The sequence below is a fragment of the Camelus dromedarius genome, chromosome X (assembly GCF_036321535.1).
Source record: "Camelus dromedarius isolate mCamDro1 chromosome X, mCamDro1.pat, whole genome shotgun sequence".
NCBI classification, from domain to species: Eukaryota; Metazoa; Chordata; class Mammalia; order Artiodactyla; family Camelidae; genus Camelus; species Camelus dromedarius.
The window spans coordinates 89584014-89609336 of NC_087472.1; the positions used below are offsets into that span (position 1 = coordinate 89584014).

General features: G+C 34.5%; 1 protein-coding gene and 1 long non-coding RNA gene across 10 annotated transcripts in view; one reads left to right on the forward strand and one right to left on the reverse strand.

Annotated features, from left to right (window-relative positions):
- The window catches only part of DMD (dystrophin), a 1947932-nt gene that overhangs the window by 662542 nt on the left and 1260067 nt on the right, over window positions 1-25323 (forward strand). For all 9 annotated transcript variants that reach the window (XM_064483309.1, XM_031445593.2, XM_064483311.1 and 6 more), the window contains 3 exons: window positions 14336-14437; window positions 14567-14674; window positions 22225-22404. In XM_064483309.1, the coding sequence (XP_064339379.1) occupies window positions 14336-14437; window positions 14567-14674; window positions 22225-22404 (390 nt within the window). The remainder of the gene's footprint in view (window positions 1-14335; window positions 14438-14566; window positions 14675-22224; window positions 22405-25323) is intronic.
- The window catches only part of LOC135320282 (uncharacterized), a 100243-nt gene continuing 89313 nt past the window's right edge, over window positions 14394-25323 (reverse strand). The window contains exon 5 of the long non-coding RNA XR_010379534.1: window positions 14394-14456. This is a non-coding gene — a long non-coding RNA (uncharacterized LOC135320282). The remainder of the gene's footprint in view (window positions 14457-25323) is intronic.

Sequence of the window (25323 nt, forward strand, 5' to 3'; positions counted from 1 at the left end):
TAAATATTAAATGTTTTGATTTCCCAGAAGTATTTTGCAAAGCCTCTTATGATATGTCTATGGATAAGGCAAGTCTTCCTATACCTTTGTGGGTTGGTGGAGAATGTCTTGTGTTTTAATATATTCATTCCTGTTATCTGATTTATATGCCAGTGAATTGAACTAAAAATGATTGGACTCCTTTATTCAACCTGCAGTGTCAGAAAATTTGGGGGCAAGGAGCCATTTGAGGATTTAGCAGGGACACTGTGTAAATTTTGCTCCCACTTAAGTGGTTAATGGATGATTTCCTCTCTCAAATGACTTTAGAAATTTTATAGCAATGTCCTGTGAAGTTAGAATGTCACATACAAGTCTTTCATGTTTTAAATCAGAAAAGGCACATTTATTCTTTGACATTTAACTGCTTAAAAAAAGCGGTATCTTTAAGATAATTAAGTTTTTGATAAGAATGATCTGAATTCCCATCCATCATGTGAATATAAATATATATAAATGTAAATGTAAGTGTATAACAATGTAGAGAAATGTATGCATATGTACATATCTAAATTTACATTTTCTCCATATGTATGGAGGCAGATTGAGAGAGAGAGAGAGAGAGAAGGAAAGAGAGAGACCTTACTTGGACACAGGCTTAAGATTAAATCAGAGCAAGATGATACAGGTTCTTAGTAGACTAATGCAATATTGAAAGTGGCATGATGTCTAGATTATAAGGACTAATAACTATATTCTGTGCTGGTGAATACACTTTATATTTTAATATTTTAGCTAAATTTTTCAAGGGTAGTGACATCCTGTAAGTAACGTGTGTAAAACCAGGGGTTATTTAATTTTGGGAAAAACTTAAGCAGAGATAAGGGACACGTGAGCAGTATTATCTTGTTAAAGTAGTATTGTCTTGTGTTACTTCAGAAGGTTGTGCTATCAGAAATAGGCATGTATTGATAAGGCTGTATGTCTTCTGCCCAGATCTCTTTCCTGAACCCAATTTCTTCTCTCCTATTTTCTTGTGGATCTGGGCCCCTTGAAGTTCAAAAAGCACCTCAGACACAACAAGGTGAAACTTCACTCGCTGTACCCTACTTTCCTCTAAACTTGTGTCCTTTACTGGACTCCTCCATTTTTGTTATTGCACCTCCATTCACCTTGACACCCATTCTAGACACCTGGAGGCATTCCAGACTCATCCGTTTCCTTTCTCTTATGAACCCTCTGATGAAATCAGTCACAGCATTGGTTAACTGTCTCTCATATTCATCATTTCACACATACCTAAAATTTTGCATTTAGTCCTGTTACTGTTTTCCAAGGTAAAGCCCATGTCATCAAGCTCTGAAAGTCCTTGCCTGCATTCTTACCTCATTTCAATCCAATCCCCACATTGAAGTCACCGTGGAATCTCCAAGAGCCTATTTAATCATTTCTCCTCTGATTAAAATCCTTAGTCACTTTCTATCCTCTGGAGAGTCTAATCATTTAGGCCTATGGCAGTTTGTACTATGTGACCTCTACCTGTCTCCGAATACTTATCTCCTGTTAGCGCCCTTATGTCCCTCAACCTACATTCTCTTCCTCAAAGCTACTTCTGATACACTGTTTGTCACCATCTCCATACATGCTATATCCCTTCATCTTCCTCAAGTCTGCTTTGATTGCTTCCTCAAGTCCTACTCCAAGTAACAAACTCTGTTCGAATTTTCATCTAGGAAGCTGATATTTCTCCATAGTGATGACCACTCCCTTTTTTGTGCCATCTCTGTAACGTAATTATGCCTCTTGTTTGGAAGGAAAATAGTCTGCTAAAAAGTAGTTGTTTAGTAAGACTATAACATCCCCTAGTCTATCATGGCTTGAAAATGGAATATGTAACTAAAAGTGTATATAGTACATACTTTTGGGATAATTTGGGGTGGAATTAAATGCAATGAAATATTAAAGCCTATAGAATTAAGAAGTAGAGGCTATTTATGAGGAAGAATACAGATGAAAGTATTTTTGATATCTCTTTCTAGTTTCTAATTTTATATTGGTGAATAAAAAGCATGTTTAAAATAAAAATAACTTCAAAGGTATTGGAAATAATTTCACTAAGCCAAGTATCAACAATTGTTGCCCATGGAGCAATAATTATACTTATTAGCTCTTCTGTATGTTCATTATTTTCCAAGAATTTCATATAGTTTGTGTGTAATGCTTTATCCTTATTTCACACATGAAAAGCCTATGCATAATGAAGTTCAATCCACATTCATGTAGTTTCCAAGTTACAGAGCTGGGACTCGTACCCAGATCTGTGTGATACCTCAGCTTGGGCTTTGTCCTAATCTCTCAATTTCACAGGAGTAAATCAGTATGTCATCTTGAGAAAATTGTTACAGGGAAACATGCAAGTATGTTGGAATTATAATATTCTTTATGATTATTAAATGTTAATTATCATATGTTCTAAAGAGAATTCTGGCCCTTTTGGTCTCTGAAAAATCTAAACTGTATACTATAACAATTAAAAATTTTTTTGAAGTATAGTCAATTTACAGTATGTTAATTTCTGGTGTACACCATAGTGATTCAGTTGTACACACAAACACATATTCCTTTTCATATTCTTTTTCATTATAGGCTATTACAAGATATTGAATGTAGTTCCCTGTGCTAGACTTTGTTGTTTATCTATTTTATGTATAGTAGTTATTATCTGAAAATCCCAAACTCCCTATTTATCCCTCCCTACCCCCTCTTCCCCCATAAAAAAAGAATAAAATAATGCCATTTGCAGCAACATGGATGGACCTGGAGTTTTCACACTAAGTGAATTAAGCCAGAAAGAGAAAGAAAAATACCATGTCACTTATGTGTGGAATCTTAAAAAAACGAAAAAGACACAAGTGAACTTATTTACAAAACAGAAACAGACTCACAGATGTAGAAAACAAGCTTATGGCACAATTTTTTATTTAATTGGAGTACTCTGAAAAGTACACAAATCATAATTATAGTTTAAAGAATTCACAGAGGTCACATACCACTAGTTCCAAACCCAGATAAAAAATACATTAAGCTGCCAGTGATCAAAAAGCCCGTCAAGCCGTATCATAGTCATAAACTTGTCCCACCTCCTCAAAGGTAACCTCTATCCTGATAATACCTCAGATCAATTTAGCTTTATTTTTAACTTAATGTGATTGGAATTGCATCATATATATAGTTTTGTAAATGACTTTTTCCACTCAATATTCTGTTTGTGACCTTGATCTGTATTACATATAGCATTAGTTCATTGATTTTTCTTTTTGTGAGTATATAACAATTTAATTATACAATCTACTGTTCAGAAATGTGAGTTTCCAGTTTGGGACCATTACAAATAATTATGCTTTGAACATAATTGTACATATATTTTGGTGAAGATATATATGCTTTTGTATTGGATATACAGCCAGGATTGGAATTGCTGGATCACTGAGTAGGTGTTTATTTAGCTTTACAGGTATTACCAAAGAGTTTTCCAAAGTTGAGGCATAAATTTATATTCTCATCAGTAGTGCATAAAGGTACAAATTACTCTGCATCCTCTTCAATCCTTAATATTGTCAGATTTTTAATTTGAGCCTTTCTGGTGGCTGTATAATGACATCTCTTGTTTTCATTTGCATGTACTGATGACATGCGGTTGAGCACTATTTCAATTGTTTACTGGTTATTTGAGAAAAAAATCTCTTTTTGAAATGCCTACTTTTGTATTGAATTGTCTATATTTGTTTTAGTGATTTGTTGTTATTTCAAAATATATATTTTGGATTGTAATCCTTTTTTTTTTTTTTTTTTTTTTTTTACTAAGTACCTTGCCTTTTTACTCCTTAACGAATTACTACTTTAGTAAACGGAAGTTTTAAATTCAGTGTACTCCACGTCAGTATTTTCTATTATGGTTAGTATATTTTTGTCCTGAGGTTAAAAAGTTAAGTTTCCTACTTTAAGACCTAGAAGATATTCTCCTGAATTGCTATATAGTGATTTTATTGTCTGATCTTTCTTAAGACAGTCCATCTCATGTTTCTTGTGTGAGGAGAGGATGCATTTCTTTTTTTTTTTTTTCCATTTAGATCCAACTGAAATAGCATGATTTATTGCAACGTTCAGTGTCACCTTTAATCAAATGCCTCTACGTGTGTCGCTCACTTTATGATCTCTAATATGTTTTGTTTGTGCATTTGCCTATGCTTCTATTGACACCATACTGTTTTAATTACTGTAGCTTTATATTAATTTTAATATCTGGTAGTATTAGAAAAGAAAAATTGTACCAAGTGGTTAAACAGGCAGGAACGAATTTATTCAAGACTATTGCAATTATGGATTAAGACTGTTGAAACAGAAGAGAGAGACTGAACTCAGTTCCACTGACTAAAAGGTGAGAGAATTTTTAAATGCTGGGATAAGCTGGCATGAAAACATTCGAGGACATTATTAAGTTGAATGGTCATGGTGATTGTGCGTTTGTTTGCTAATTGTCCCTTATCAGAGTTAGGTCCCTACCCTCTCACAGATTATCTTTCTTGATAATTAGGTCCCTACCCTCCCACGAATTATCTTTCTTGATAATTGCATTTCAAAGAAATGGCTAACAGGTCCTTAAGTTATTCTTGAGTCATAGACTATTTACATCTCAAGGGGGCAGATACAAATTTCACAATTGCTTTCTAAAGTAAGTGCTCTAGGAAAAGTGAGGTTAGGGGCCTACAGTCTGAAGTTCAGGCAAGCTAAGGGAAACACTAAATCTTTTTTGGCTAGTGTAAGCTCTTCATATTTGTTTTCTCCTTTTTAACTATTGTGTTGGCCATTCTTACTCATTTGTTTTCCTTATATATTTTAGAATCAGCTTATCACAACCCCCTCCAAAAGATAAAACCTGCCGTGGTTTTAATTGGATTTCATTGACTATATAGATCAATTTGTGGTAAATTGATATTTTTATAAAGCATTTAAATTTATGAATATGGAATAGCCTTCCATTTATTTAGGTTTTTATTTTCTCTAAATAATGTTTTATGGATTTCAAGATAGTGTATCTTAGACTTTTTATGAGATTTGTTACTAAGTTCTTGATATTTTTGCTGTTGTAAAAGGTATCTTTTAATTTTTTTTATTTGTCTGTCGCTGATACTGAGAAATGCACCTTGAGTTTTGTTCCTTGGCCTTGTGTCCAGAGACCGTGCTTAGTTTGCTTATTGACTTGAGCAGTTTATCTGTAGCATCACTCAGATGTACATTTACAGGTGGTTTGTGATTAATAGCAGTTTTACTTCTCATTTTTCAATCATTCATTGTATTAATTTTGTTGCATTTTTTTGTGCTGCAGTCTAGTACAATGAGATTATTGTTGATACCTGTTTCTCATTTAGGTCTCAAGAGATGAGACTTTTAGTAAATCACTGTAAAGTATGGTATTTCCTATAGGCTTATTGTAGATGCCTTAAATTTGTAGTGCTCTATACTGGGTGCTTAATTTTATCAAACTTGTTTTTCAAGATCACTTGAGACAATCATATTAGTTTTCTTCTTCATTCTGTTAATATGTAAAAATATTGCTTCATTTTCTAATGTTAAAATAGCCTTGCTTTTCTGAGGTAAACCAAATGTAGGTATGTGTAATCCTTTTTATTTGTACCTAGATTTCTTTGCTAACATTTGATTTAGAGTTTTCATTGTGTCCATGAGAGAGATTGACCTCTTTTTTTTTCCTTTTTTGTGATATACGTGCTGAACTATGCAGGCTTTGGAACTTGCCAGTTATGCCTAGGATTTTCTTTATGGGGAGAGTTTTAAATGAAAGATTCAATAACTTTAATGGGCATGACTTTCTATTTTTGATTTCTATTTTTTTAAATTTTATCTGTATTTTCCTGATTTTCCTTTTTTTGTCAGTTTGAGTAGTTTCTGTCTTTGTCAGAATTTGTCTATTGCATCTAAAATTACAAATACATTCATATGTATTCATATTCAGTCCACATGGTATTTAATAATACATTTTTAATTGAAATTTAGAAAAGGTGAAATAAAACTACGAATTTCTAGCCTGTCTGTAACAAGCAAGTGACATGGTGATCCTAGGCCTATTTTATTGCATACTAACCTCAGAAGGAATTGAATAGCTCTGCCCACTTTAGCAGGAGCTCTCCATTTAGCTTCAGTCCCCATCACTCTCCATCCTCTTACACCTGGATTATTTTGTGCATTTTATGTTACATATACACACACACACACCCTCACACACACACATACATTAGAATGTGTGATTTCTAATAAATTGAGCATTCCAATTCCAAGGATTAGAATGGAACACAGAGGGATATGTTTTCCACTCACTTAATTGTAAATAAGACATGTAATGGAGCGTGCTCCTGGCTTAAAAATGTAAAAGTAAAAGATTTTCAACTCCTTTACAAAGCATAATCCTTATTAGACTATAGGTAAATTATGAAAACCGAGTAATTTTAGTGTCATGCTGAAATGATTTACTGTATTCTGGATTAAAAATCTATTATGCTCTAGATTTATCACATTTGGAAACAAAGGCTGATTTTCCATCAACTAAGTTCTAAATCCTTACCACTCACAAGCATCTGAATAATCCATCCCAGTTTTCAGAGCAGTTTCACATTTGTTGATCTATCTGACCCTAGCAGTGACCTGGCTAGGAGGGTATGAGGCAGGTACTAATATATCCGTATATCTGGTGGGAAAGCTAAACATTGGTGAGATTAAGAGTTTCCTGACAGATTAACCAAGTTAGGCCACAGTCCAGCTGGGACAAAAATTCAGGCAATCCGTACTTTAACCCTAGCGGCGTGTAGAAGGTTAGTAGTTTCGGAGATTCTGCTCTGTGGGTAACACCCATTTTAAGTATTAAAGGTAAAGAATTTGAGATAAAAGGTACAGGAATTCACATGTGATTCTTCCCTCCTATGGGTCTTCAAGGTCACCACAAATAGCCCTGTTGTTACCATAAATGACTGACAGGCAGATATTTAATGAAGATGAACAAGGGGGAAAAAGTTTTCGAGAATACTACTTGGGAGAAAAACCCTGTGTTGATAACTACAGTGATGGTATTCAGTTTTGAGACAGTCATATACTACTTGAAATGCATGTATTGCTCTGCAAGACATTAAGTACAAGGGTAAGGGGCTCCCCTCAAGAAGTTCAGAGATTCAGAGGCATAAAACAGTAAGGGTCAGTGAAACCTCAAGCTACCGAGGGATGCCTGGGAATGTGATGTCGACTGGAAAGAACATTGTCACGTTGGAATGTTCTTAGGACTCCCGCTCTTTGTTTTCTGGTACCCCAACTGAATAGACTGGTGGGAGTTGGAGAGTACAGAGTTTATTAAGCTGCCACAAAACATAAAATAATAACCCGCAAATAATAATGGCAACAACAATGGGGGCCCTTCCAGATTTATTCACTAGCACTTCATAGATGCATAAAAATAAATAATATATGGAACTGACTGTCACAGCACAGGAGAACATGCTTCTTGAAGTTAAAAATCTCACTACACTTTTAGCATAATCACCAAGACAGAATTTTGTTAACAAATCAGTCATATTTACCTTTTCAAAAGAAGTCTTTGCAAAGAGCACATGTTTTTGGTCTTGAAGTGTTAAGTATTTTTTTTTTCATTTTTAAACTATATTTTAAACAAATATGGAGTTAAAATGTCAGGAATGTTTTTAGATCAAATTATAACAATAGGCTTCAAATTCTTGTCAAATAGATTAGATAACATATTTAGTTTAATTAAATTTCTACTAAAATTAAATATGAAAAGGCTCAAAAAGGATTCAGCATGTGTACATCTCACTGTAGGTTATCTAGCACAAATCACCAGGCCTTTTTTTTTTTTTAATGTTAAATGCTATACTAAGTGAATGGCATGAAAGAGCAGGGCTTGTTGCCAGATGGATCTGAGGTCAAATCCCAGATCCTGAGTCCTATGGCCTCTGTGGTCTCATACAAGTTATTTAACCCATCTGAATGTCAGTTTCCTCATCTGTAAACTGCATAGTTAGAAGTGATAGAATTCCTTGAGTTCATTCAGGAGTTATTACAGGATCATTTAAACAGAAGTAAGAATGATATTTTCAGAGAAACCTCCAATAAATGTTTCCTAATACATCAGAACATGTTTTTCTACCCTGGACCATATGTTAGGCAGTGCAGATATAAGATATAAGACATGCCATTTTATAGGATACTGCTTCAGTTAACAGTTTGTAAAAAAAAAAAAAAGTAAAACTGAGAAGAGAATCATAGACTTGGCTGAACATTAGTCAGTAATACTCTGCCCCATTTCTACCCTCATAATGGATGCTGTATTTCTTTCAATAAGTTATTTGATGTTATTTCCATTTCACCATCGGTAAGATGAAGTTGCTTATCCTTTTCAACTGTATGGTTGTTTATAAAGTAAGAAAGAAAAATCAAGAAACAAATTATTTTTCAGAAGGCTCATTGCACATAAAATTCATTTAGCTGAGGACTAGATTCCAGGGTCTGAAACTGCAATAAAAGGAGATGGGTTGCTTGCTGCCTCCTTCTCTTATAAATCAAAGTTACTGCTGAATTGTGTGGTCCATGGCACATAATTGTTTCTTCCTTACTGGACATACTCTGGGGGACACTTTATCTCTTAATGCCAATCTTGCTGGGCACAGTTTAGCTCTCACTGGCTTCAATAAATCCAAGGGTCAAGGTACTTAAGTTTTACCTCCCAGGCTTGTCAAATTTTCCTCACTTACCTTTATCCAAATGTTCTTTTGATAGCCATTTTTCACTTTGGCTTTGAAAAACCAACTCAACCAAACAAAAGAATTCAGATGAGAAATGTCCTTGGCGTGTATAACAATCCAAGATGTGAATTAAATGGGAGGGAAAAATCCTCCCCATTGCAGATCTGAGCCTAGATGATAATGGAGTTGTGATTTAGCCCATGAAAATGTGTTAGAGTAAATGAACTGACCTTTAGCTTTTCTTACTGCTGAGACAAAATGAGGACATCAATAAAAATCAGTTTCTTCTTACCACTCCGTAAGATGTTATAATTCATTTTTCATTTATGTATGTAATGTTTACCTAGCTTTACAAAAATATGCATTATTCCTAAAAGCTCAAAAGAGTCATATACTCAGAGAAACACTGATTTTTCTTCTCTAGAAAAGAGTTTTCTAATCCTAATGTAGTGATTTTTTTTAATTAGCTTCTGGTCAATTCCATTTGATGCAATCTCTTATACTTGTCTAACAATGTGGTCACATCCATTCAGGCAGTGATAGGAACCAGCATCTTTGAGTGATTATAAAGGCTGACTGATAATCTAACAATTGCTTAGCTCCATCCTTTGTAATTCAAATTAGGACCACTATTTTTAAGCGATAAACAGATAAATGTATAAATTCAAGTACTGTGTACATCTGTTTATATTTGTGCATATAGCATTGCAAAAATCTACCTGTGGGCGGATATGTGCAGCATACGAGCAAGCTATTTCTAATTCACTTATCTGATTTCACTGAGATCAGTAAAAACACCATGCATGCGTTGTAACAGAGGTGACTTAGATTCAGTTCATTGAGAGTTTTCTGAGTAAGATAGATTTAAGCAGTGGAATATGTTACTAAAGGGTATGCATGCTCTCTTGTGTTGGAAATCTTTAAAGAAGAATACTGGAATTCTAAATGTCTATTTGTAAAGATTTCATAAGTACTTTTCTAGAGTGAGTAGAGGCAAATAGTTCACCCTTGGTGTTTCTTAGAAGATTTAGTATACATATACTGTGATCAAGCAAAATGTAAATAACCACCAACACATATATAACTCAGTTCAAATTAAAGCTGCTTTTCCGTATATAATCTTGTTTAATATTTGAAACAATCTTTAAGTGGTTGGTATGATTATTTTCTTTGAGAGACAGTAAATTATTTAGCCATAAATTTCTTGAAAAAGTCACTTGATTTCATTGGACAGGGGGAGGTAATATTACCGACCCTTCAGAGGATTGCTAGTATTATTAAAAGAAATTATGATAGAAGGAGAAAGAAAAATATGATATCACTCATATGTGGGCTCTAAAAAAAAAAAGACAAATGAACTTACATATAAAACAGAAACAGACTCACAGACATAGAAAACAAACTTATAGTTACCAGGGGGGAAGGGAGTGGGAAGGGATAAATTGGGAGTTTGAAATTTGCTGATACTGACTGGAATACATAAAATAGATAAATAAGTTTCTACTGTATACCACAGGGAACTATATTCAATATCTTGTAGTAGCTTATGGTGAAAAAGAATATGAATATGAGTATATGTATATTCATGTATGACTGAAGCAATGTGCTGTACACCAGAAATTGACACAACATTATAAATGGACTATACTTCAATAAAAAAATTATGGATTTAAAATGTTTTTTTGTAATTTGAAAAGACATACACATATTGGTAATCTAAGCAGTTGACTGATGTAAGACTTGAAGCCAAATTGTTTGGCTCTAGGTATTTTATCTTCCCAACATAAAACACAAAATCACAAAGTGATAGCATATTTGTATTTGGGAAGTTATTGCAATAAATTATTAGAACTCTGCCTATTTTAACAATTTAAATTAATTTTACACTAGTAATTGAAATGTATTCTTTAATTTTCCTCACTATAATATGTACATTTTTACTTGTAACAACTTCAGTTTTGTGACACATTTTGTAATGCCATAGAATCAGCCTCTCTTAAATATGTCGTGTAGTTTGTTAGGGCTGCCATGACAAAATGCCAAAGATTAGGCATCCTAAACAACAGAAATAGTATTTTCCCATAGTTCTGGAGCCTAGAAGTCCAAGATCAAGGTATTGGCAGGTTTGATTTCTTCTGAGGCCTCTCTCCTTGGCTTGCAGACAGCTGCGGTCTTGTGTCCTCACATGGTCTCTCCTCTGTGCCCACACATCCCAGGTTTCCTCTTATAAGCACACCTGTTGAGTTGGATTAGAGCCCACCCTAAGTGCCTCATTTTAACTTAAAAGTACTATTTAGAGGCCTTATCTCCTAATACAGTTACGTTGTTGGGTAGAGGTGGTAGGGCTTCAACACAGGAATTTTAGGCAGACACAATTCAGCCCATAACATCTTTATTCTGTTAATTTTTGACACATAGTATATGTTCAATAAATACTGTTGTTTAAATAAATGATTGGTGAATGAATGAATTAGAGCCTATCATTAACTGTAAGTTAAATTAAATATTGGCTGAATTATAAATCTGCTTCAGTGAATTATCAAAGTTATCTGACTATTTGAATACAAAGGAAACTTAATAAAATTCTTGATTTCCTTTCTTTTTTATTGAAGTAGATTTGATGTACAATACTGTGTAAGTTAAAAGTGTGCAATATAATGAGTCACAATTTTTAAAGGTTATACTCCATTTATAGTTATTATAAAATATTGGCTATATTTCCTGTGTTGTACAATACATCCTTGTAGCTTATTTTATACATAATCATTTGTACTTTTTAAGCCCCTAGCCCAATATTGCCTCTCCCCGCTTCCCTCTCTTCACTGGTAACTACTAGTTTGCTCTTTATATCTGTGTCTGCTTCTTTTTTGTTATAGTCAGTAATTTGTTGTATTTTTCAGATTCCCCATATAAGTAATATCATGCAGTATGTCTTTCTCTGTTTGACTTATTTCACTTACCATAATACTCTTGAAGTCTATCCATGTTGTTGCAAATGGCAAAATTTCATTCTTTTTATGGCTGACTAGTATTCCACAGTGTGCGTGTGTGCATATATCTATATGTAGATAGATATATATCCCATATCTTCTTTATTCACTCATCTGTTCATAGAAATAATATTCTTTTTTATAACATTTTTATTGAGTTATAGTCAGTTTGCAATGTTGTATCAATTACTAGCGTGGAGCACAACTTTTCAGTTATACGTGAACATATATATATTCATTGTCGCATTCTTTTTCGCTGTGAGCCACCACAAGATCTTGTGTATATATCCCTGTGCTATACAGTATAATCGTGTTTATCTATTCTACATATGCCTGTCAGTTTCTACAAATCTCAAACTCCCAGTCTGTCCCTTCCCAACTCCCTCCCCCCTGGCAACTTCAAGTAGAAATAATATTCTTAAAATAGTTTTAACTGGGTTGACTAATTACCTAAAAGAGTATTTGTTATTACTTTTTTTTTAATTACTTTTTTTTTTACAACTCATTCATATAGTGAAAAAAACTATAATGTGAAGTATATCACAATATATTTTGGAATTTCTATTAATTTAATCTTAAGCAATCTAGTATAGAGGCCTTTCTTTAGATTGTTTTATAGGCTGTCCTACTAAAATGAATAAATTATAAATGTCCACCTGTGATATTACAAATCTAATATGCTACTTTAGTGGAACTACATTCATGTGCCTTGCAGCACTAGAGAGAAGATGGTATATTTATTTAGAAATCTCAGTTCACTTTCTTTCATGTATGACGGTGCTACAGTTTGAGTTTATCTCTTACCTCCTTGACGCCCATCTCCACTGGGGTTGGAGACTTGCAGTAAACATCCCACAATTTGACCTTTCATATCTGCATTGTAAAAATCAGGCAGATGGTGTAGTTTATGGCTAAGGGATAAGATTTTTCTGTTTGAAGCTAATTTTTTCACGACTAATCCATTAACAGATATGTTACATTCCATTTTACCTGATGCATTCTGACATGGTGACTAGGAAGTTCACTAAAAGAAATTCTAATATATATATATTTTTAAAATCTCAAATGTTTGGTTGTAATAATTAAATGGCTGATATTGAATCCATTCAGTTATGTTAGCACATTTCCTGTGGGTATATTGCTTCACCTTTTCAGTGCTATGGCTTCTGTCATAAACTAACATAATTTAAAAGGAGTAGAATAGAGAATGAAACTAAAAAAAAAAAAAACCACACAAAAAATCAGTTACATTATGCTGAAAGCAATAGCATTTTTATTGACATTTCTGAAGAAAAACTGAAAACTCACTTGTGATTGAGCTGTATATGAGTCCATGATCATTTTAATGCTGTAGTAAAATGTTTATTGCCTACTCCTTACCCATGCCTGGGGCTCCCTTTTCGACAAGACGGTAGATTAAACAAATGTTTAAAAATTAGGTCAGGTCTTCAAATCACCTAGGAATGGGTGGATTTTGCCATGATGCTAATTACATATGTGTTGTTTGAATCATGTATCAATATTTTATAGGTGGGTCAACCTAAAAGTGTAGCATCAAGTAAGATAGAAATTATGGTCAGGGTTATCTTAGACACTGAGTATATTAGTGAAAAATATGAGTTGTGAACTTTTTTAGTCTAAATAGTTCTATATAAAATAAAACATGTCCATATTCTGAAATACTTCTAGCTTTAGAGATCCAAAATCTATGGGAAAATTATTGTATTATTTATAAGAAAGTCAAGAAAGTTGAAATTTTATGCTCTGAAGTGCATCACGGAGTTGAAATAAATAAGATTTTTTCCTTAAGACATGCTCTTTACACGGAAATCTTTGCAATGTATATTTTTCATCTAAGAACATTGGTTTATGTTACATATTAAAAATAGTGTGTGCATGTAGATATTAGTGACATGCTAAAGATAGGACAACTGTTACTCAGGAAACTTTACAATTTTCTCACTGGAATAGCTTAGAGATATAGTGAATTCAAATACTTTGTAATAATTATCCAGATAACTAAAAAATTCACATGTGGATATGATTTTGTCACTACTAATTTTCTTCTACAATCAGGGCATTATGCAATTCTAATTATACGAGATTGTTTTCAAATGAGAGTCTTTTTAGGTATTCTGTTTATTAGTCAGACTTTTATTCTTTTGGGATGTATTTTCAGACTAAAAAAGATATATATTTTACATATTATCAATGAAAAAAATTGTCTTTCATTCTATATGCCTTCTCTATCTTACATTTACTATAGAGACATTTCAAATAGTTGTATGGTAACTGCCTCAGACTTCTTGGAAGTATCTTTGCTTTTTACCGTAAGGTGAAAGAATGAGTGAAATAATCTAAAGACAAATGAAAGGCGCGATGCTTATCTAATTCTAAGCAGAAGCAGTAAGGGTGTTCTTTACAACTTCCAGTACACATAGGAGACTCAAAATTATATACTTTTACAAATCATTCATTTCATTTTTAATAAAATTCAGTTAACAATAAATTGTTTGCTGATGTTGTGTTGGGTTTTCTCTTCCTCAGGTACTGGGAGATCGGTGGGCAAACATCTGTAGGTGGACTGAAGATCGCTGGGTTCTTTTACAAGACATCCTTCTGAAATGGCAACGTTTTACTGAAGAACAGGTGAGTCACGTTGGAGAGACTGTATCAGTGAAAGATATAGAGAGATGTTAAATGGATAAACAAAAAAAATTATGATGTACTTTAATAATTATTTATTTTCTTTTTTTGCAATTATTTGATTTCTTCCAGTGCCTTTTTAGTACATGGCTTTCAGAAAAAGAAGATGCATTGAACAAGATTCACAGAACTGGCTTTAAGGATCAAAGTGAAATGTTATCAAGTCTTCAAAAACTGACTGTATGTATTTCTTAGCTTTCAACAGTCTTAAAAAAAACTCAGTAGTTTATACTAACATCATTATTTGGTATTTATAGGCCTTCAAATCTTAAAGCAAATGTTCATTGTTCTTACTTAGATCATCGTCCATTTGATTATATCATATTGTTACTTTTCTTAATTGTAATAGGGAAAGCTATAGTGTCTTGGTGAGCTGGGGCTGCTATTACAAAATATCATAGACTGGGTAGGGTAAACAACAGGCATTTGTTTCCTGTAATTCTGGAGGCTGGGAAGTCCACGAACAAGGTGCTAGCAGATTTAGTTCTTGGTGATGACCCTCTTCTTGGTTCATAGAATCTTCTTGCTCTATCCTCACATGGTGAAAAGAGAAAATTTCATGTCTCTTTTTCTTCTTAGAAGATGATGAAGCTCATCATGGAGGCTCTGTCCTCATGACCTCATCTAAACCTATGTATCTTTCTAAGACCCTACCTCCTAATACCATCATGTTGGTGGGGAGTAAGGTTTCAACATATAACTTTCTTAGGGACACATATTCAGTCGATATCATGGCACCCCTGGACTTCCAAAATTCATGTCTCTCTTACATGCAAAATACATTCATTCTCTCCAAAGGGCCCCCAAACCCTTAACTGGTTCCAGCATCAACTCTCCATTGTGAAGTCCAAAGCCTCACCATCATCTAAATCAGATATGAATAAGACTCCAGGCATAACTCATCCTGAGGCAGACCTCTCCAATTGTGAACCTCTGAAACCAGACATGTTATGTGCTTCCAAAATACAGTGATGTGATGGGCACAGGATAGACATTCCCATTCCAAAAGGGAGAAATAAGAAAGAAGGAAGAGGTGACAGGTCCCAAATAAGTCTAGAACATAGCAAGAACAATTCCATTAGATCTTATGGCTCAAGAAAAATCCTCTTTGGATTGATGTTTTGCCCTCCAGGACCACTAGAGTAGCAGCATCACCCCCAAGATTCCATAAGGTGGCCTGGCCTCTTCAGCTTCACAGGACACCACCCACGTGGCTCTCTGCATCAGCCCTACCCATGGGACTCTGAGGCTGCTCCTGAGGCACTGGGTGGGGGCAAACTGCCTCCCTCTCCAAACCTGAGAGGTAGCCCCACCCTTTGAAACCCAGGAGGAAGTAGCCCTGCCTCCTGGGAGTGGCAGCCCTGATGATCTCTGAATCACCTGCATCATTCTTCCTTTTTCTTGAAGAACAGCACATGTTCACAGCCTTCTTTTAATCCATCCCGTTTTCTCTGTTTCCCTTAGTCCCAGCTGGCAGTTTCTGCTGGTATAATCCCATCTCTGTTCTTGACTTCTGATGAGATGGCTGTTTAAGTCTCTAGTTCACACCCACACCACACACCTCTCCTTATCAAAGGGTGGGTCAATCACACCCTTAGTGTTCTTTTCTGAACATTCTTTTTCATTTTTTGCAATATGAATAGGCTGAGAATTTTCCAGATCCATAAGTTCTGGTACCTTTTTGCTTAACAATTCCTTATTCAATTAATTTCTCTTTTCTTGCATTTTACCATAAACAGTCAGAAGGAACCATGCTGTTCCTTCCACACTTTGCTTAAATGTCTCCTAAAGACATGGAATTTCTTAGTTAAATATCCAATTTCATCACTTACAAGTTCTACCTTCCACAAAATACTAAACCATGAACACAATTCAGTCAGGTTCTTTGCCACTTTATAACAAGGATCATCTTGCCTTCCTTGTCCAATATGTTTCTTATTTCCATTTGAGAGCTCATCAGAATGGTGTTTACCATCCAGATTTATACCAACATTCCATTCAGGATTAAAGGATGGAAACTTTCTTTCGAGCTCTCCTGATTTCTTTCTGAGTCCTCACCAGAATTGCCTTTAGGATTATCTTCATGGCATTCTTGGCTTTTTCTAGCATGCACCTCAGAACTCTACCAGCTTCTAGACATTACCCATTCCAGATCTGGTTCTGCAGTTTTCGGTATTTGGTACAGCAGCGCACCACATCTTGGTCCCAGTTCCTGTCTTTTCTCAGGTTACTGTAACAAAATATCATAGACTGATGGTTTAAACAGTAGATATTTGTTTCTTACAGTTCTGGAAGCTGTGAAGCACAACAGCAAGGTGTTAGAAGATTTGGTTTTTGGTGAGGGACTCTCATCCTGGCTTCCAGGCAGCACCATTTAGCTGTATTCTTGCCTGACTAGCTCTGGTGTCACTTCCTCTTTTTATAAGGGCATTAATCCCAGCATGAGGGCTCGACTCTCATGACCTCATCTAAGCCTAAGTACCTCCCCAAAGCTCTGCCTCCTAATATCATCACATTGGAAGGTTAGGCTTTCAACATATAAATTTACGAGGAATGTAAACATTAACTCCACAATATATAGGTGAATTTTCAACTTTTTTCTTTTCAAACAGAATTGTACTCTTTGAAAAAGTATAGCAAACCTGGAATAACATTTCTGTTAAAATTAAAAAGTAACACTAAGAAGTACATGTGAATGTTCCACAAAGTTCTAAACAGTATAGTTCTAAAGTCAACTTAAGTTTAATAAGTCTAATAAGTCTGAAATAAACTTAAGTAGATTCTCTGAAAAATATAAGAGAAGTAGGAGAGATGATTTTCCTTATATATGAGGGGCTTCTACCCTAGTTTGAAAAATAAGAAAAAAAATTAAAGTAAACCCAATGGCATTGATTATAGTGCTTGTGTGTTTTGAGAAATTAATGAACTTTGGCAGTAAGAGGACAACAGGGAAGGCTTCACTGAGATACTTCAGTTTGAGTTGAACCTTACAGAATTAAAAAAAAGATCTCCAAAGCTTGTCTTCTGCTGTGAATTTTTTAATTTTCCAGTAAGGGAGAGGTCAATCTAATATTAAGAACTTGATTTTTTAGATAAAATATTGCAGAATTTGGATTTCTTTTTGATTTTTGATCAATTCTAATAAATGCTAGCTTGATGTTAACTCTAATATAAAACAAAGGTCTATTGTAAATAATGTTTCATAACTTTACTAAATTAATCTGTTTATATCTATATTGATATTATGTATTATATATCATAATAATTAAATCATTCATTTAACACTAACTCTAAATAAATTTCCCAAGTTAAATTTGTACCATTTTACCAAATATTTATTTGTATCATATACTTTTTGCCCCAGAGTTACTAATTTTATTTAGGCTTTAAATTTAAAATAGATTCACGTATGTATTACTTGTTATTACAAGCTAGCTTATTATTCATAAGAAATCATTCCTCCAAGAATATGTGTTTTCTTGAATAATGGGGCTACTGAAGACAGATTTCAGAAAAGTAATCTATATACATATCAAACAGTGCAAAAATATCAGTGATACATTTGTAACTGTTCTGCAACTAATAGGGAGCCATTGGGAATTTGATGTCAATGATATTTGCATTTTTGGAATATTCTTTGGTAGTAAGACTTATGGTAGTGAAGAAGGAAGCCAATTAGAGAAACTGAACTGAGTAGCATTAGGCATGAAGAGGAGGAGAGAGACAAGGTTATTTCAGAAAGGAAACTGAGGCCCAGGAGAAAATACGGGGCCTGTATAAAGTATCACAGAACATTAGTAGCAGAGTTAAAATGAGCACCAAGCTATCCAGACTCACGTCCAAGACTTTTAAGCTGTTTCAGAACTCCTCGTACAATTTGATTCCTTGACAAAAATAACTGCAAATGAAAATTGTTCTTTCGAACAGTCATCTGCCACTTGTGTTGACATTTTTGTGAGTAAAAGACTTTACCAGCTTCACGGCCATGAAAATGGTCTCTTAGCAAAGTCTCAATAATTTTCCAATATGATTAAAATTCAAATTATGTCACCTTACTTGTGAACAAAGTGGAAATATGTTTTGTATAAGTCTTACCGTTTGATAGTTTAAGCCAATTAACAAAACCTGACAGCTGGTCTAGAATTTGAGGTAAAATTCCCCTGCTGACTCAGGCAGTGAGTAAGAATTTAATGTTCATTAAAATATGTCACAATCTCAGACCCAAAACAGGTGCCATCTGTTACCAGTTCCTACTACATACCTAGGTATAGATACAGTGTGCTAAAACTCTCTTTTATTTACAATCAGTGTAATTTGTTTTGAAATATTACCACTAATAACCCATGGGATTTTCTCCTACTTTTCATCTGAGGTGGGAGATGAGGAGTCAAGTATTTCATTTCCTCTGAATCTGTTGTTTTATCCAAATCATGTAGTTCTACTATTTTTCTATCATCAAAACTGAGTTTTATTCCAAAGAATAAAAAGAAAAGGAGGGAAGAAACTGAGATGAATTCTAAGACTTGTAGAACCACGGAAGCTATCATGGGAAGACCCAAATATGCAAGAAACATGTTCCTGGGGAAAGAGTACTGTTGCTGTAAGAATTCGTAGCATTTGACAGGGAAGGAAACTTGATGATCCAAGAGAGTTTGGTGTGCAGAGGCTATAGGAGTACTGTGGAGTTAGGACACCCTCCATGGTCTGCGGGTTCAAATGGCAGGGAGGGAGTACTTTGGGGAGCACTCTGTTCACAGTGCTCTTTCACCAGAACTTGCCACTTTGACCTCAACTCCTGTGATGACCCTCAAAGAATTTATCCAGATAGTATCAGTGGTTCCCAAAGTGTGGTCCCTAGACTGGTAGCTTAGAACTGGGAACTTATTAGAAATGGCAGTTCTTAGGCTCCATCCCGAACCTACTGATTCAGAAACTCTGTAAGCGAATGGCTCTCGTAATCTTGAGTCTTCAAGCAGTCCAGGGATTCTGATATTCCCTAAAGTTGAGAACCCCCCACAGTGGATCAATCTACCTAAGTACAACAACAGGTGGTTAGAATGGAGTACTTCTTATATAGACATAAGTAACTCCACATAAAATAGGTACAGAATTGAGTTTTGCCAGTGTAAGAGAAATTGCCTTGGCATTACTCTCTGAAGCATAAAGTTGATGAGAATAGGATGAAAACTTTCTAGGCCTTTTATAAGTATACATTCTCTTTTTACCTCAAATCATCTAACCGTGACCAGATAGAACATGTCTATTCTGTCTTCTTGAGCAGCTTATCTGATTCTTGCCCATTTCTACTACTGCCCAATCTGATTTATTGACTGTACTTTCTTGCTTACTTTAATGTTAGGTCCAGGTGCCTGGCTTCTATGAAAATGTTATATTTCTTCTTGTTAAATCCCAGCTGACCTCTGCCTTGTGCAAGTTTTCTAGAGCTTACTTTTGCCTCCTGAGTTTTCTAGAGCTTTGTGGTTCTCCCGCACTCAAAGAACTGTGATCAGTTCTTGATATGCAGAAAGATATCTTTTTTATACTTAACAAATAAGTAACAATTAAATCATAGTTATTTAATATGCACACATAGTATCCAAGCTTAAAAGAATTGCTACCCAAGGGTAGATGGGAGAAGGTAATTCATAACTATGATGGCAGTGTATCTGGCACCACTGTGGATTTCCTGTTTTCTCCCTCTGTTGGTGGGAGAGTGCTTCAGGAGCTGGGAGATTATGGACAGAGAGAGAAAGGGGGACTGGGAGAGAAAGAGAGAGATCAGTTCAGAGCCAACAAGAAGAAACACATTTAGGCAGAACTACTAACCTGCCATCACCATTAACACACACACACACACACACACACATATGCACGCACGCACAGATCTAGAATTTACTAGATGGAAGCCTTGCTTAATACAATGTTTTTGTCATACAGATTCAGATAAAAAATTGATTTGATTATTTATAAATAAAGCTGTTTTTGCTTTACTTTGAGTTATTTTTTCTAATTGTGTTCTTTCATGGCGAATTTCCCCTTTATTTTTGTAATGCTCACCAAGTGCTTCTTCATTTGGTTTAATGTTAACACAGGAGGCTTCATTTCATTTGCCACTAAATCTCTTTCGGTATCCAATTAGCTTTATAGATCATCTAAGAAAACCTATTTAGATAACATGAGGCTAGCCATAAATTTCCAATACAAATTGTTTCCTCTTCTTCAGATTCGACTTAGATGTGTTAACTGGCATTTCAGTCTGTTGCCTTCTTTCAAACTTAGAAAAAATAGTGAAAAAGAGCTTAACTGTTGAGGAGAAATTAGAAATGAATTTCAAAACTTCATTTTATTATTCCCTAAAAATGGTACGCAGTAAGACTGCAATATAAAGAACACCAGGTGAAGAGATTCTGAGAAAAGGGTGAACTAATTGAAGGAGACACCAGAGCATTCTGCAGTTCAGAGCTATCAATGCAGGTGGCATGCCAAAATGAGCTACATAAAGGGTCCTTTGCAGGGGGGCATATTGATTCTCTCTGTCAATGACACTTCAGTTCATGAGCAGTTGGTGCATCTGTTTCATGATCATTTCTTTCCTTTTTGCAGTGCTGGTTGTTCTTAAATAAATTTGCATTTATTTTGGAAAGACAGGCCTCACAGCTTAGTTTATGTTCGTTGTACTTGCTGCTGCCAAAAAGAGGGGATTGTAAAGGGGCTGTGAAATAATTTTCTCCTTTCTTTCCTCTTATTCTGTGTTTACAAATTAAATCAGGGGCTAGCATTTGGGAGATGGAAATGGGATTTCCCAAAGCGTAGGGTGACCTTAATGGACAAAGTAAAAGAATAAGTTGCCCTGATCTACTAATTTCACACAAGCCATTTTGTTTATTCTCTCCCTATCAACCAAAGGGCATGTGTAACTCTCCATAGCTCCTAGGAACTTTGGAATATGAATGGTTTAAAAATTACCTCATAAAACACGTAAGGATTTAGTAAACATGCACAATGATTCCAAAGGATTTGTGTCATATTCAATTACTTAGTTCTGTTACTTAATGGGCTTTAAAATTAGCTTTAGAAGATAATTACTCATAGCCGAATGTTAATTGAATAACAGATGCTAAAAAATGTAAAAATCAGTAAACTGCATAACAGGTTTTTATATCCAAATAATTAAAAAGAATAAAAACTGTAGAAGTAAATTATATTGTAAATTTATTTAAATAATCACAGCATTTCAGACTGTGAAGGCCCCTTAGCCATGCTCATCTTGTCAATTCACCATCTTTCTTCAGTACTCTTGGCTTTTGGTATTTCATTTGAACTCTATCAGGAATTAAGAGGAAATTCACTAACATTCAAGAGACATGCCTTGCCCTTTAGAACACGTCAAAATGTTAAAAAGTGATTTCCATATGTTGATCTCTGTTTTACCTTTTGAAACAACACTATGTTTTACTTGACAATTCTTCAAGAGTATTAGGGTAGCTCATAACTGCCTCTACTATATGTTTATTCTACATCTGACTTTTATTTCTCTTCAAACTTCTTGGGAAGATTATTTGGATTATAATTTTCTATGTATATTTTTGTGGGCTCTTGATCCTTTGAAGGCACAATTATAATCTTTTCATATCTATACAAATCAGAAAATACATGCCAAAGCAAATTGAACTATAGTGTTTCATAAAATGTAACCTAGGCTTAGTCTGTGTTCTTCCTTGTTTTAACAGGTTTTAAAAACAGATCTCGAAAAGAAAAAGCAAACCATGGACAAACTCCGCTCACTCAACCAAGATCTTCTTTCGACACTGAAAAATACATTAGTGGCCCAAAAAATGGAAGCATGGCTAGACAACTTTGCCCAGCGCTGGGATAATTTAGTCCAAAAACTTGAAAAGAGTTCAGCACAGGTTAGTGATAATAATTAACCTAAGATAAGTTATCCTTGAGGTTTTTGGAATCTGCATTGAGAGCAATACTGTAATCCTATAAAGGATGTCACTGGATTAGTCTTTGCCAAGTATTCATTGAGTAAAAACGTGGCTCTCTTGGTTATTGGAGAATGTGGGAGGGGTGGAGGAGTGAGTACCTAGTTACTGTCTTAGAGAGTAATCTCTTCCAGTTCAATGGGAATGAGGATCTTGGTGACTTACAGCAGTCAGACAAAATGCTAGGGAACTGTGTCATCACACTCTAACCCCAAATCACAGATTCCTGGAACAGTGAGGGCCATTAGTTGACCTCTTCATTTTACGTATGAGAAAATAAAATTTAGGGAGGAAAAGTGAGTTGTTAAAGGAAGGTTAGTGATGAGAGCAGGGCTAGGGTCCTTTGATTTCACTGAAGACCTCTTTCAGTTAGTACAGGTGTGGATGTAATCATTGGACTTTCTACCATAGAATATTGATTCATAAAATCATGAATGTGGGTTAGTTACCCTAACAAATACTGTAGATTAGGAAAACACCTAAGTTATACGTGTAGTGTCATAATGCAGTTTTATGTTAAGAATTTTTCAAGTTTTCATATTTTTTTAAATGGGGCATTTTAAAAATAGAAACATTTATTGTCTGTTATGGTTAGGTTAGAGTCATGGGTAGTCTTTCAAAATATTAACATTATGTATAATAGTATGAGCATATTCTGCAATATTGTTTTGCATTATAGAAGCTAATTTTTGCTAATTGGTCACAGTTTATAGCTCAATGCACCATACACACATCTCTATTAAAGCCACATTCAATAGCTCTAGGCACTGTTGTGAGACAGTGCAGGGAATTTGTTTTTTGAGACTTGACATCTGATAAATGGCACTTAGGGAAGATTTGTTAAAAGATGAAGAAATGAAATTTGAAGTATTGCTTCCAAAGATATAATTTAAGAAAAAATGATTAGCCAACATATATGATTTTGAATCACAGTTCAATCCTCCTTTTAAAATCAAATTTATATTTAAAATTTAAAATGTGAAGAGTCTTAGTTACAGACATTTTTCATGCAGTCATTGGGCAGTGATAAAAATTCCATTGACTATATTTTTAGCGGTTACTTGATCCAATAGTGATTTTACCACCAGATCATCATTCCTCTTATTATATGTGACCTGACCATGGATACTTTGCATTGCTGTTGGCATTTATGTAGTAAATATGTGAGACATTAGAAAATGTTATTTTTTTTAAACCAACAGTGATATCATTCCAATATGTACCCACTGGTTCCATAGACTATTGTTGCTATAAAATGGTCAGTTACCACGTTAAGAATGATTGGCATTATGTGATAAAGATATTTTGAAATGTGTTCCTTTGAAAGGATTATTTATGAAGATATAACTGTTAACAATAATACCTTCTCATTCACTTCTACTATCTGCAGTGGTTTTCCAAACTTCAGTCTACATTATAATTACCTGGGAAATTGATTAAAATTCAGAGTCCTAGATACTTGCTCAGGAAATCTTATCCAGTAGGCTAGTAATCTACATGCCACCTTTGGTATAGTCTGCAGAACATATTTTTTTTTAAAAAAACATAGAATTATTAAGACAATGACACATATGCCAGTCCCCACATTCTGGTGTTCCTCATTGCTGCCTGAAATGGTGAGAATGGAGACCTTTCTAGCAATGCAGTATTTAAATATTCTGTGGAATGAGAATTTTGTGCATCTAATCAAAATCTTACTGATTATTCTAGTTGGTAAAAAACAAACAAAAACACCTTAGAAGCCTTATTTTTAATGCCCTAAACGTTATGAGACTATCACCTAGGAAAACTTACTTAACCTCATATTTTTGAACTTTTCAAAATCTATGATAAAACATGACTAGCTTTGGTTTGTATAATTCTTTATAAAATGATGTCCAACATACATTACAACATGTATCAGCTCTCCTTGCTCACTGGGATATGCTGAGGATAAAATGAAACCATAGACATGAAAGCATTTTGAGAAAAAAAACGGTGCTCTTGATATACAAAGGATACTATTTTATGAGTCTGGAGGGCTTGTTATAGTTCACTATGATTTAAAAAAATTATTTTAAAATTCTTTTACACTCCTATACCAGACAAGAATCAGGTAAATGGACTTATATGAGCAAGTTGCTTTTTAGGACACTAAACTTGAGTCTTTCTTAAACTCACACCTCAGTTTTTACTCATGGGTTTTTCCGCAAAATGCCCTATCATAGGCCCAATTCAAATCATTGCTGGAGGGTTTAGGGCTTTTAGGAATATAACAAGGAAAGTACCCAGGGAAAGAGGAATTAAAAGGAGATAAAGAGAGTGAACAAAGAAATAGTGTCTTATAACTAAAAAAAATAAAAAAGCCATTGATTTTCTTTCTCACCTGTCAGATTGAACTTGATCCAAATAGTGTAAGAATTCCAAGATTGTTGGGGTTAAGGTTGTGACTTTGAAGAACAAAGCTCACTTGTATGTATATTTTCTAGCATGCTTGTCAGGGGAAACAATAGTCCTATTAATGACATGATACACTCGGTCTCTTAAAACTACTTTAAAATGATTGGTATAAGAATGAGCAACGTTCTGGTAATGGTTAAAATCCAGTAGGATGTAGGAATTGTGACTGAGATGACAAGGCAGCTGATTGTGCTCATATAAAGAACATCATGTGCCTGAAATTTTGACTGCTATTCAGGTCAAGGCTTTGAGGGATTTTGACCTCATGAAACACTAGCATGGCAAGAGATCAAAACATGAAAAAAATGAACTGTGAGGGCTGCTCTCTTGCATTTCAAAGTCAGATTTGGCTTGAATAATACCTAGTCACAAGCTGAGGATGCTTAAGTTGATGAGAAGGGA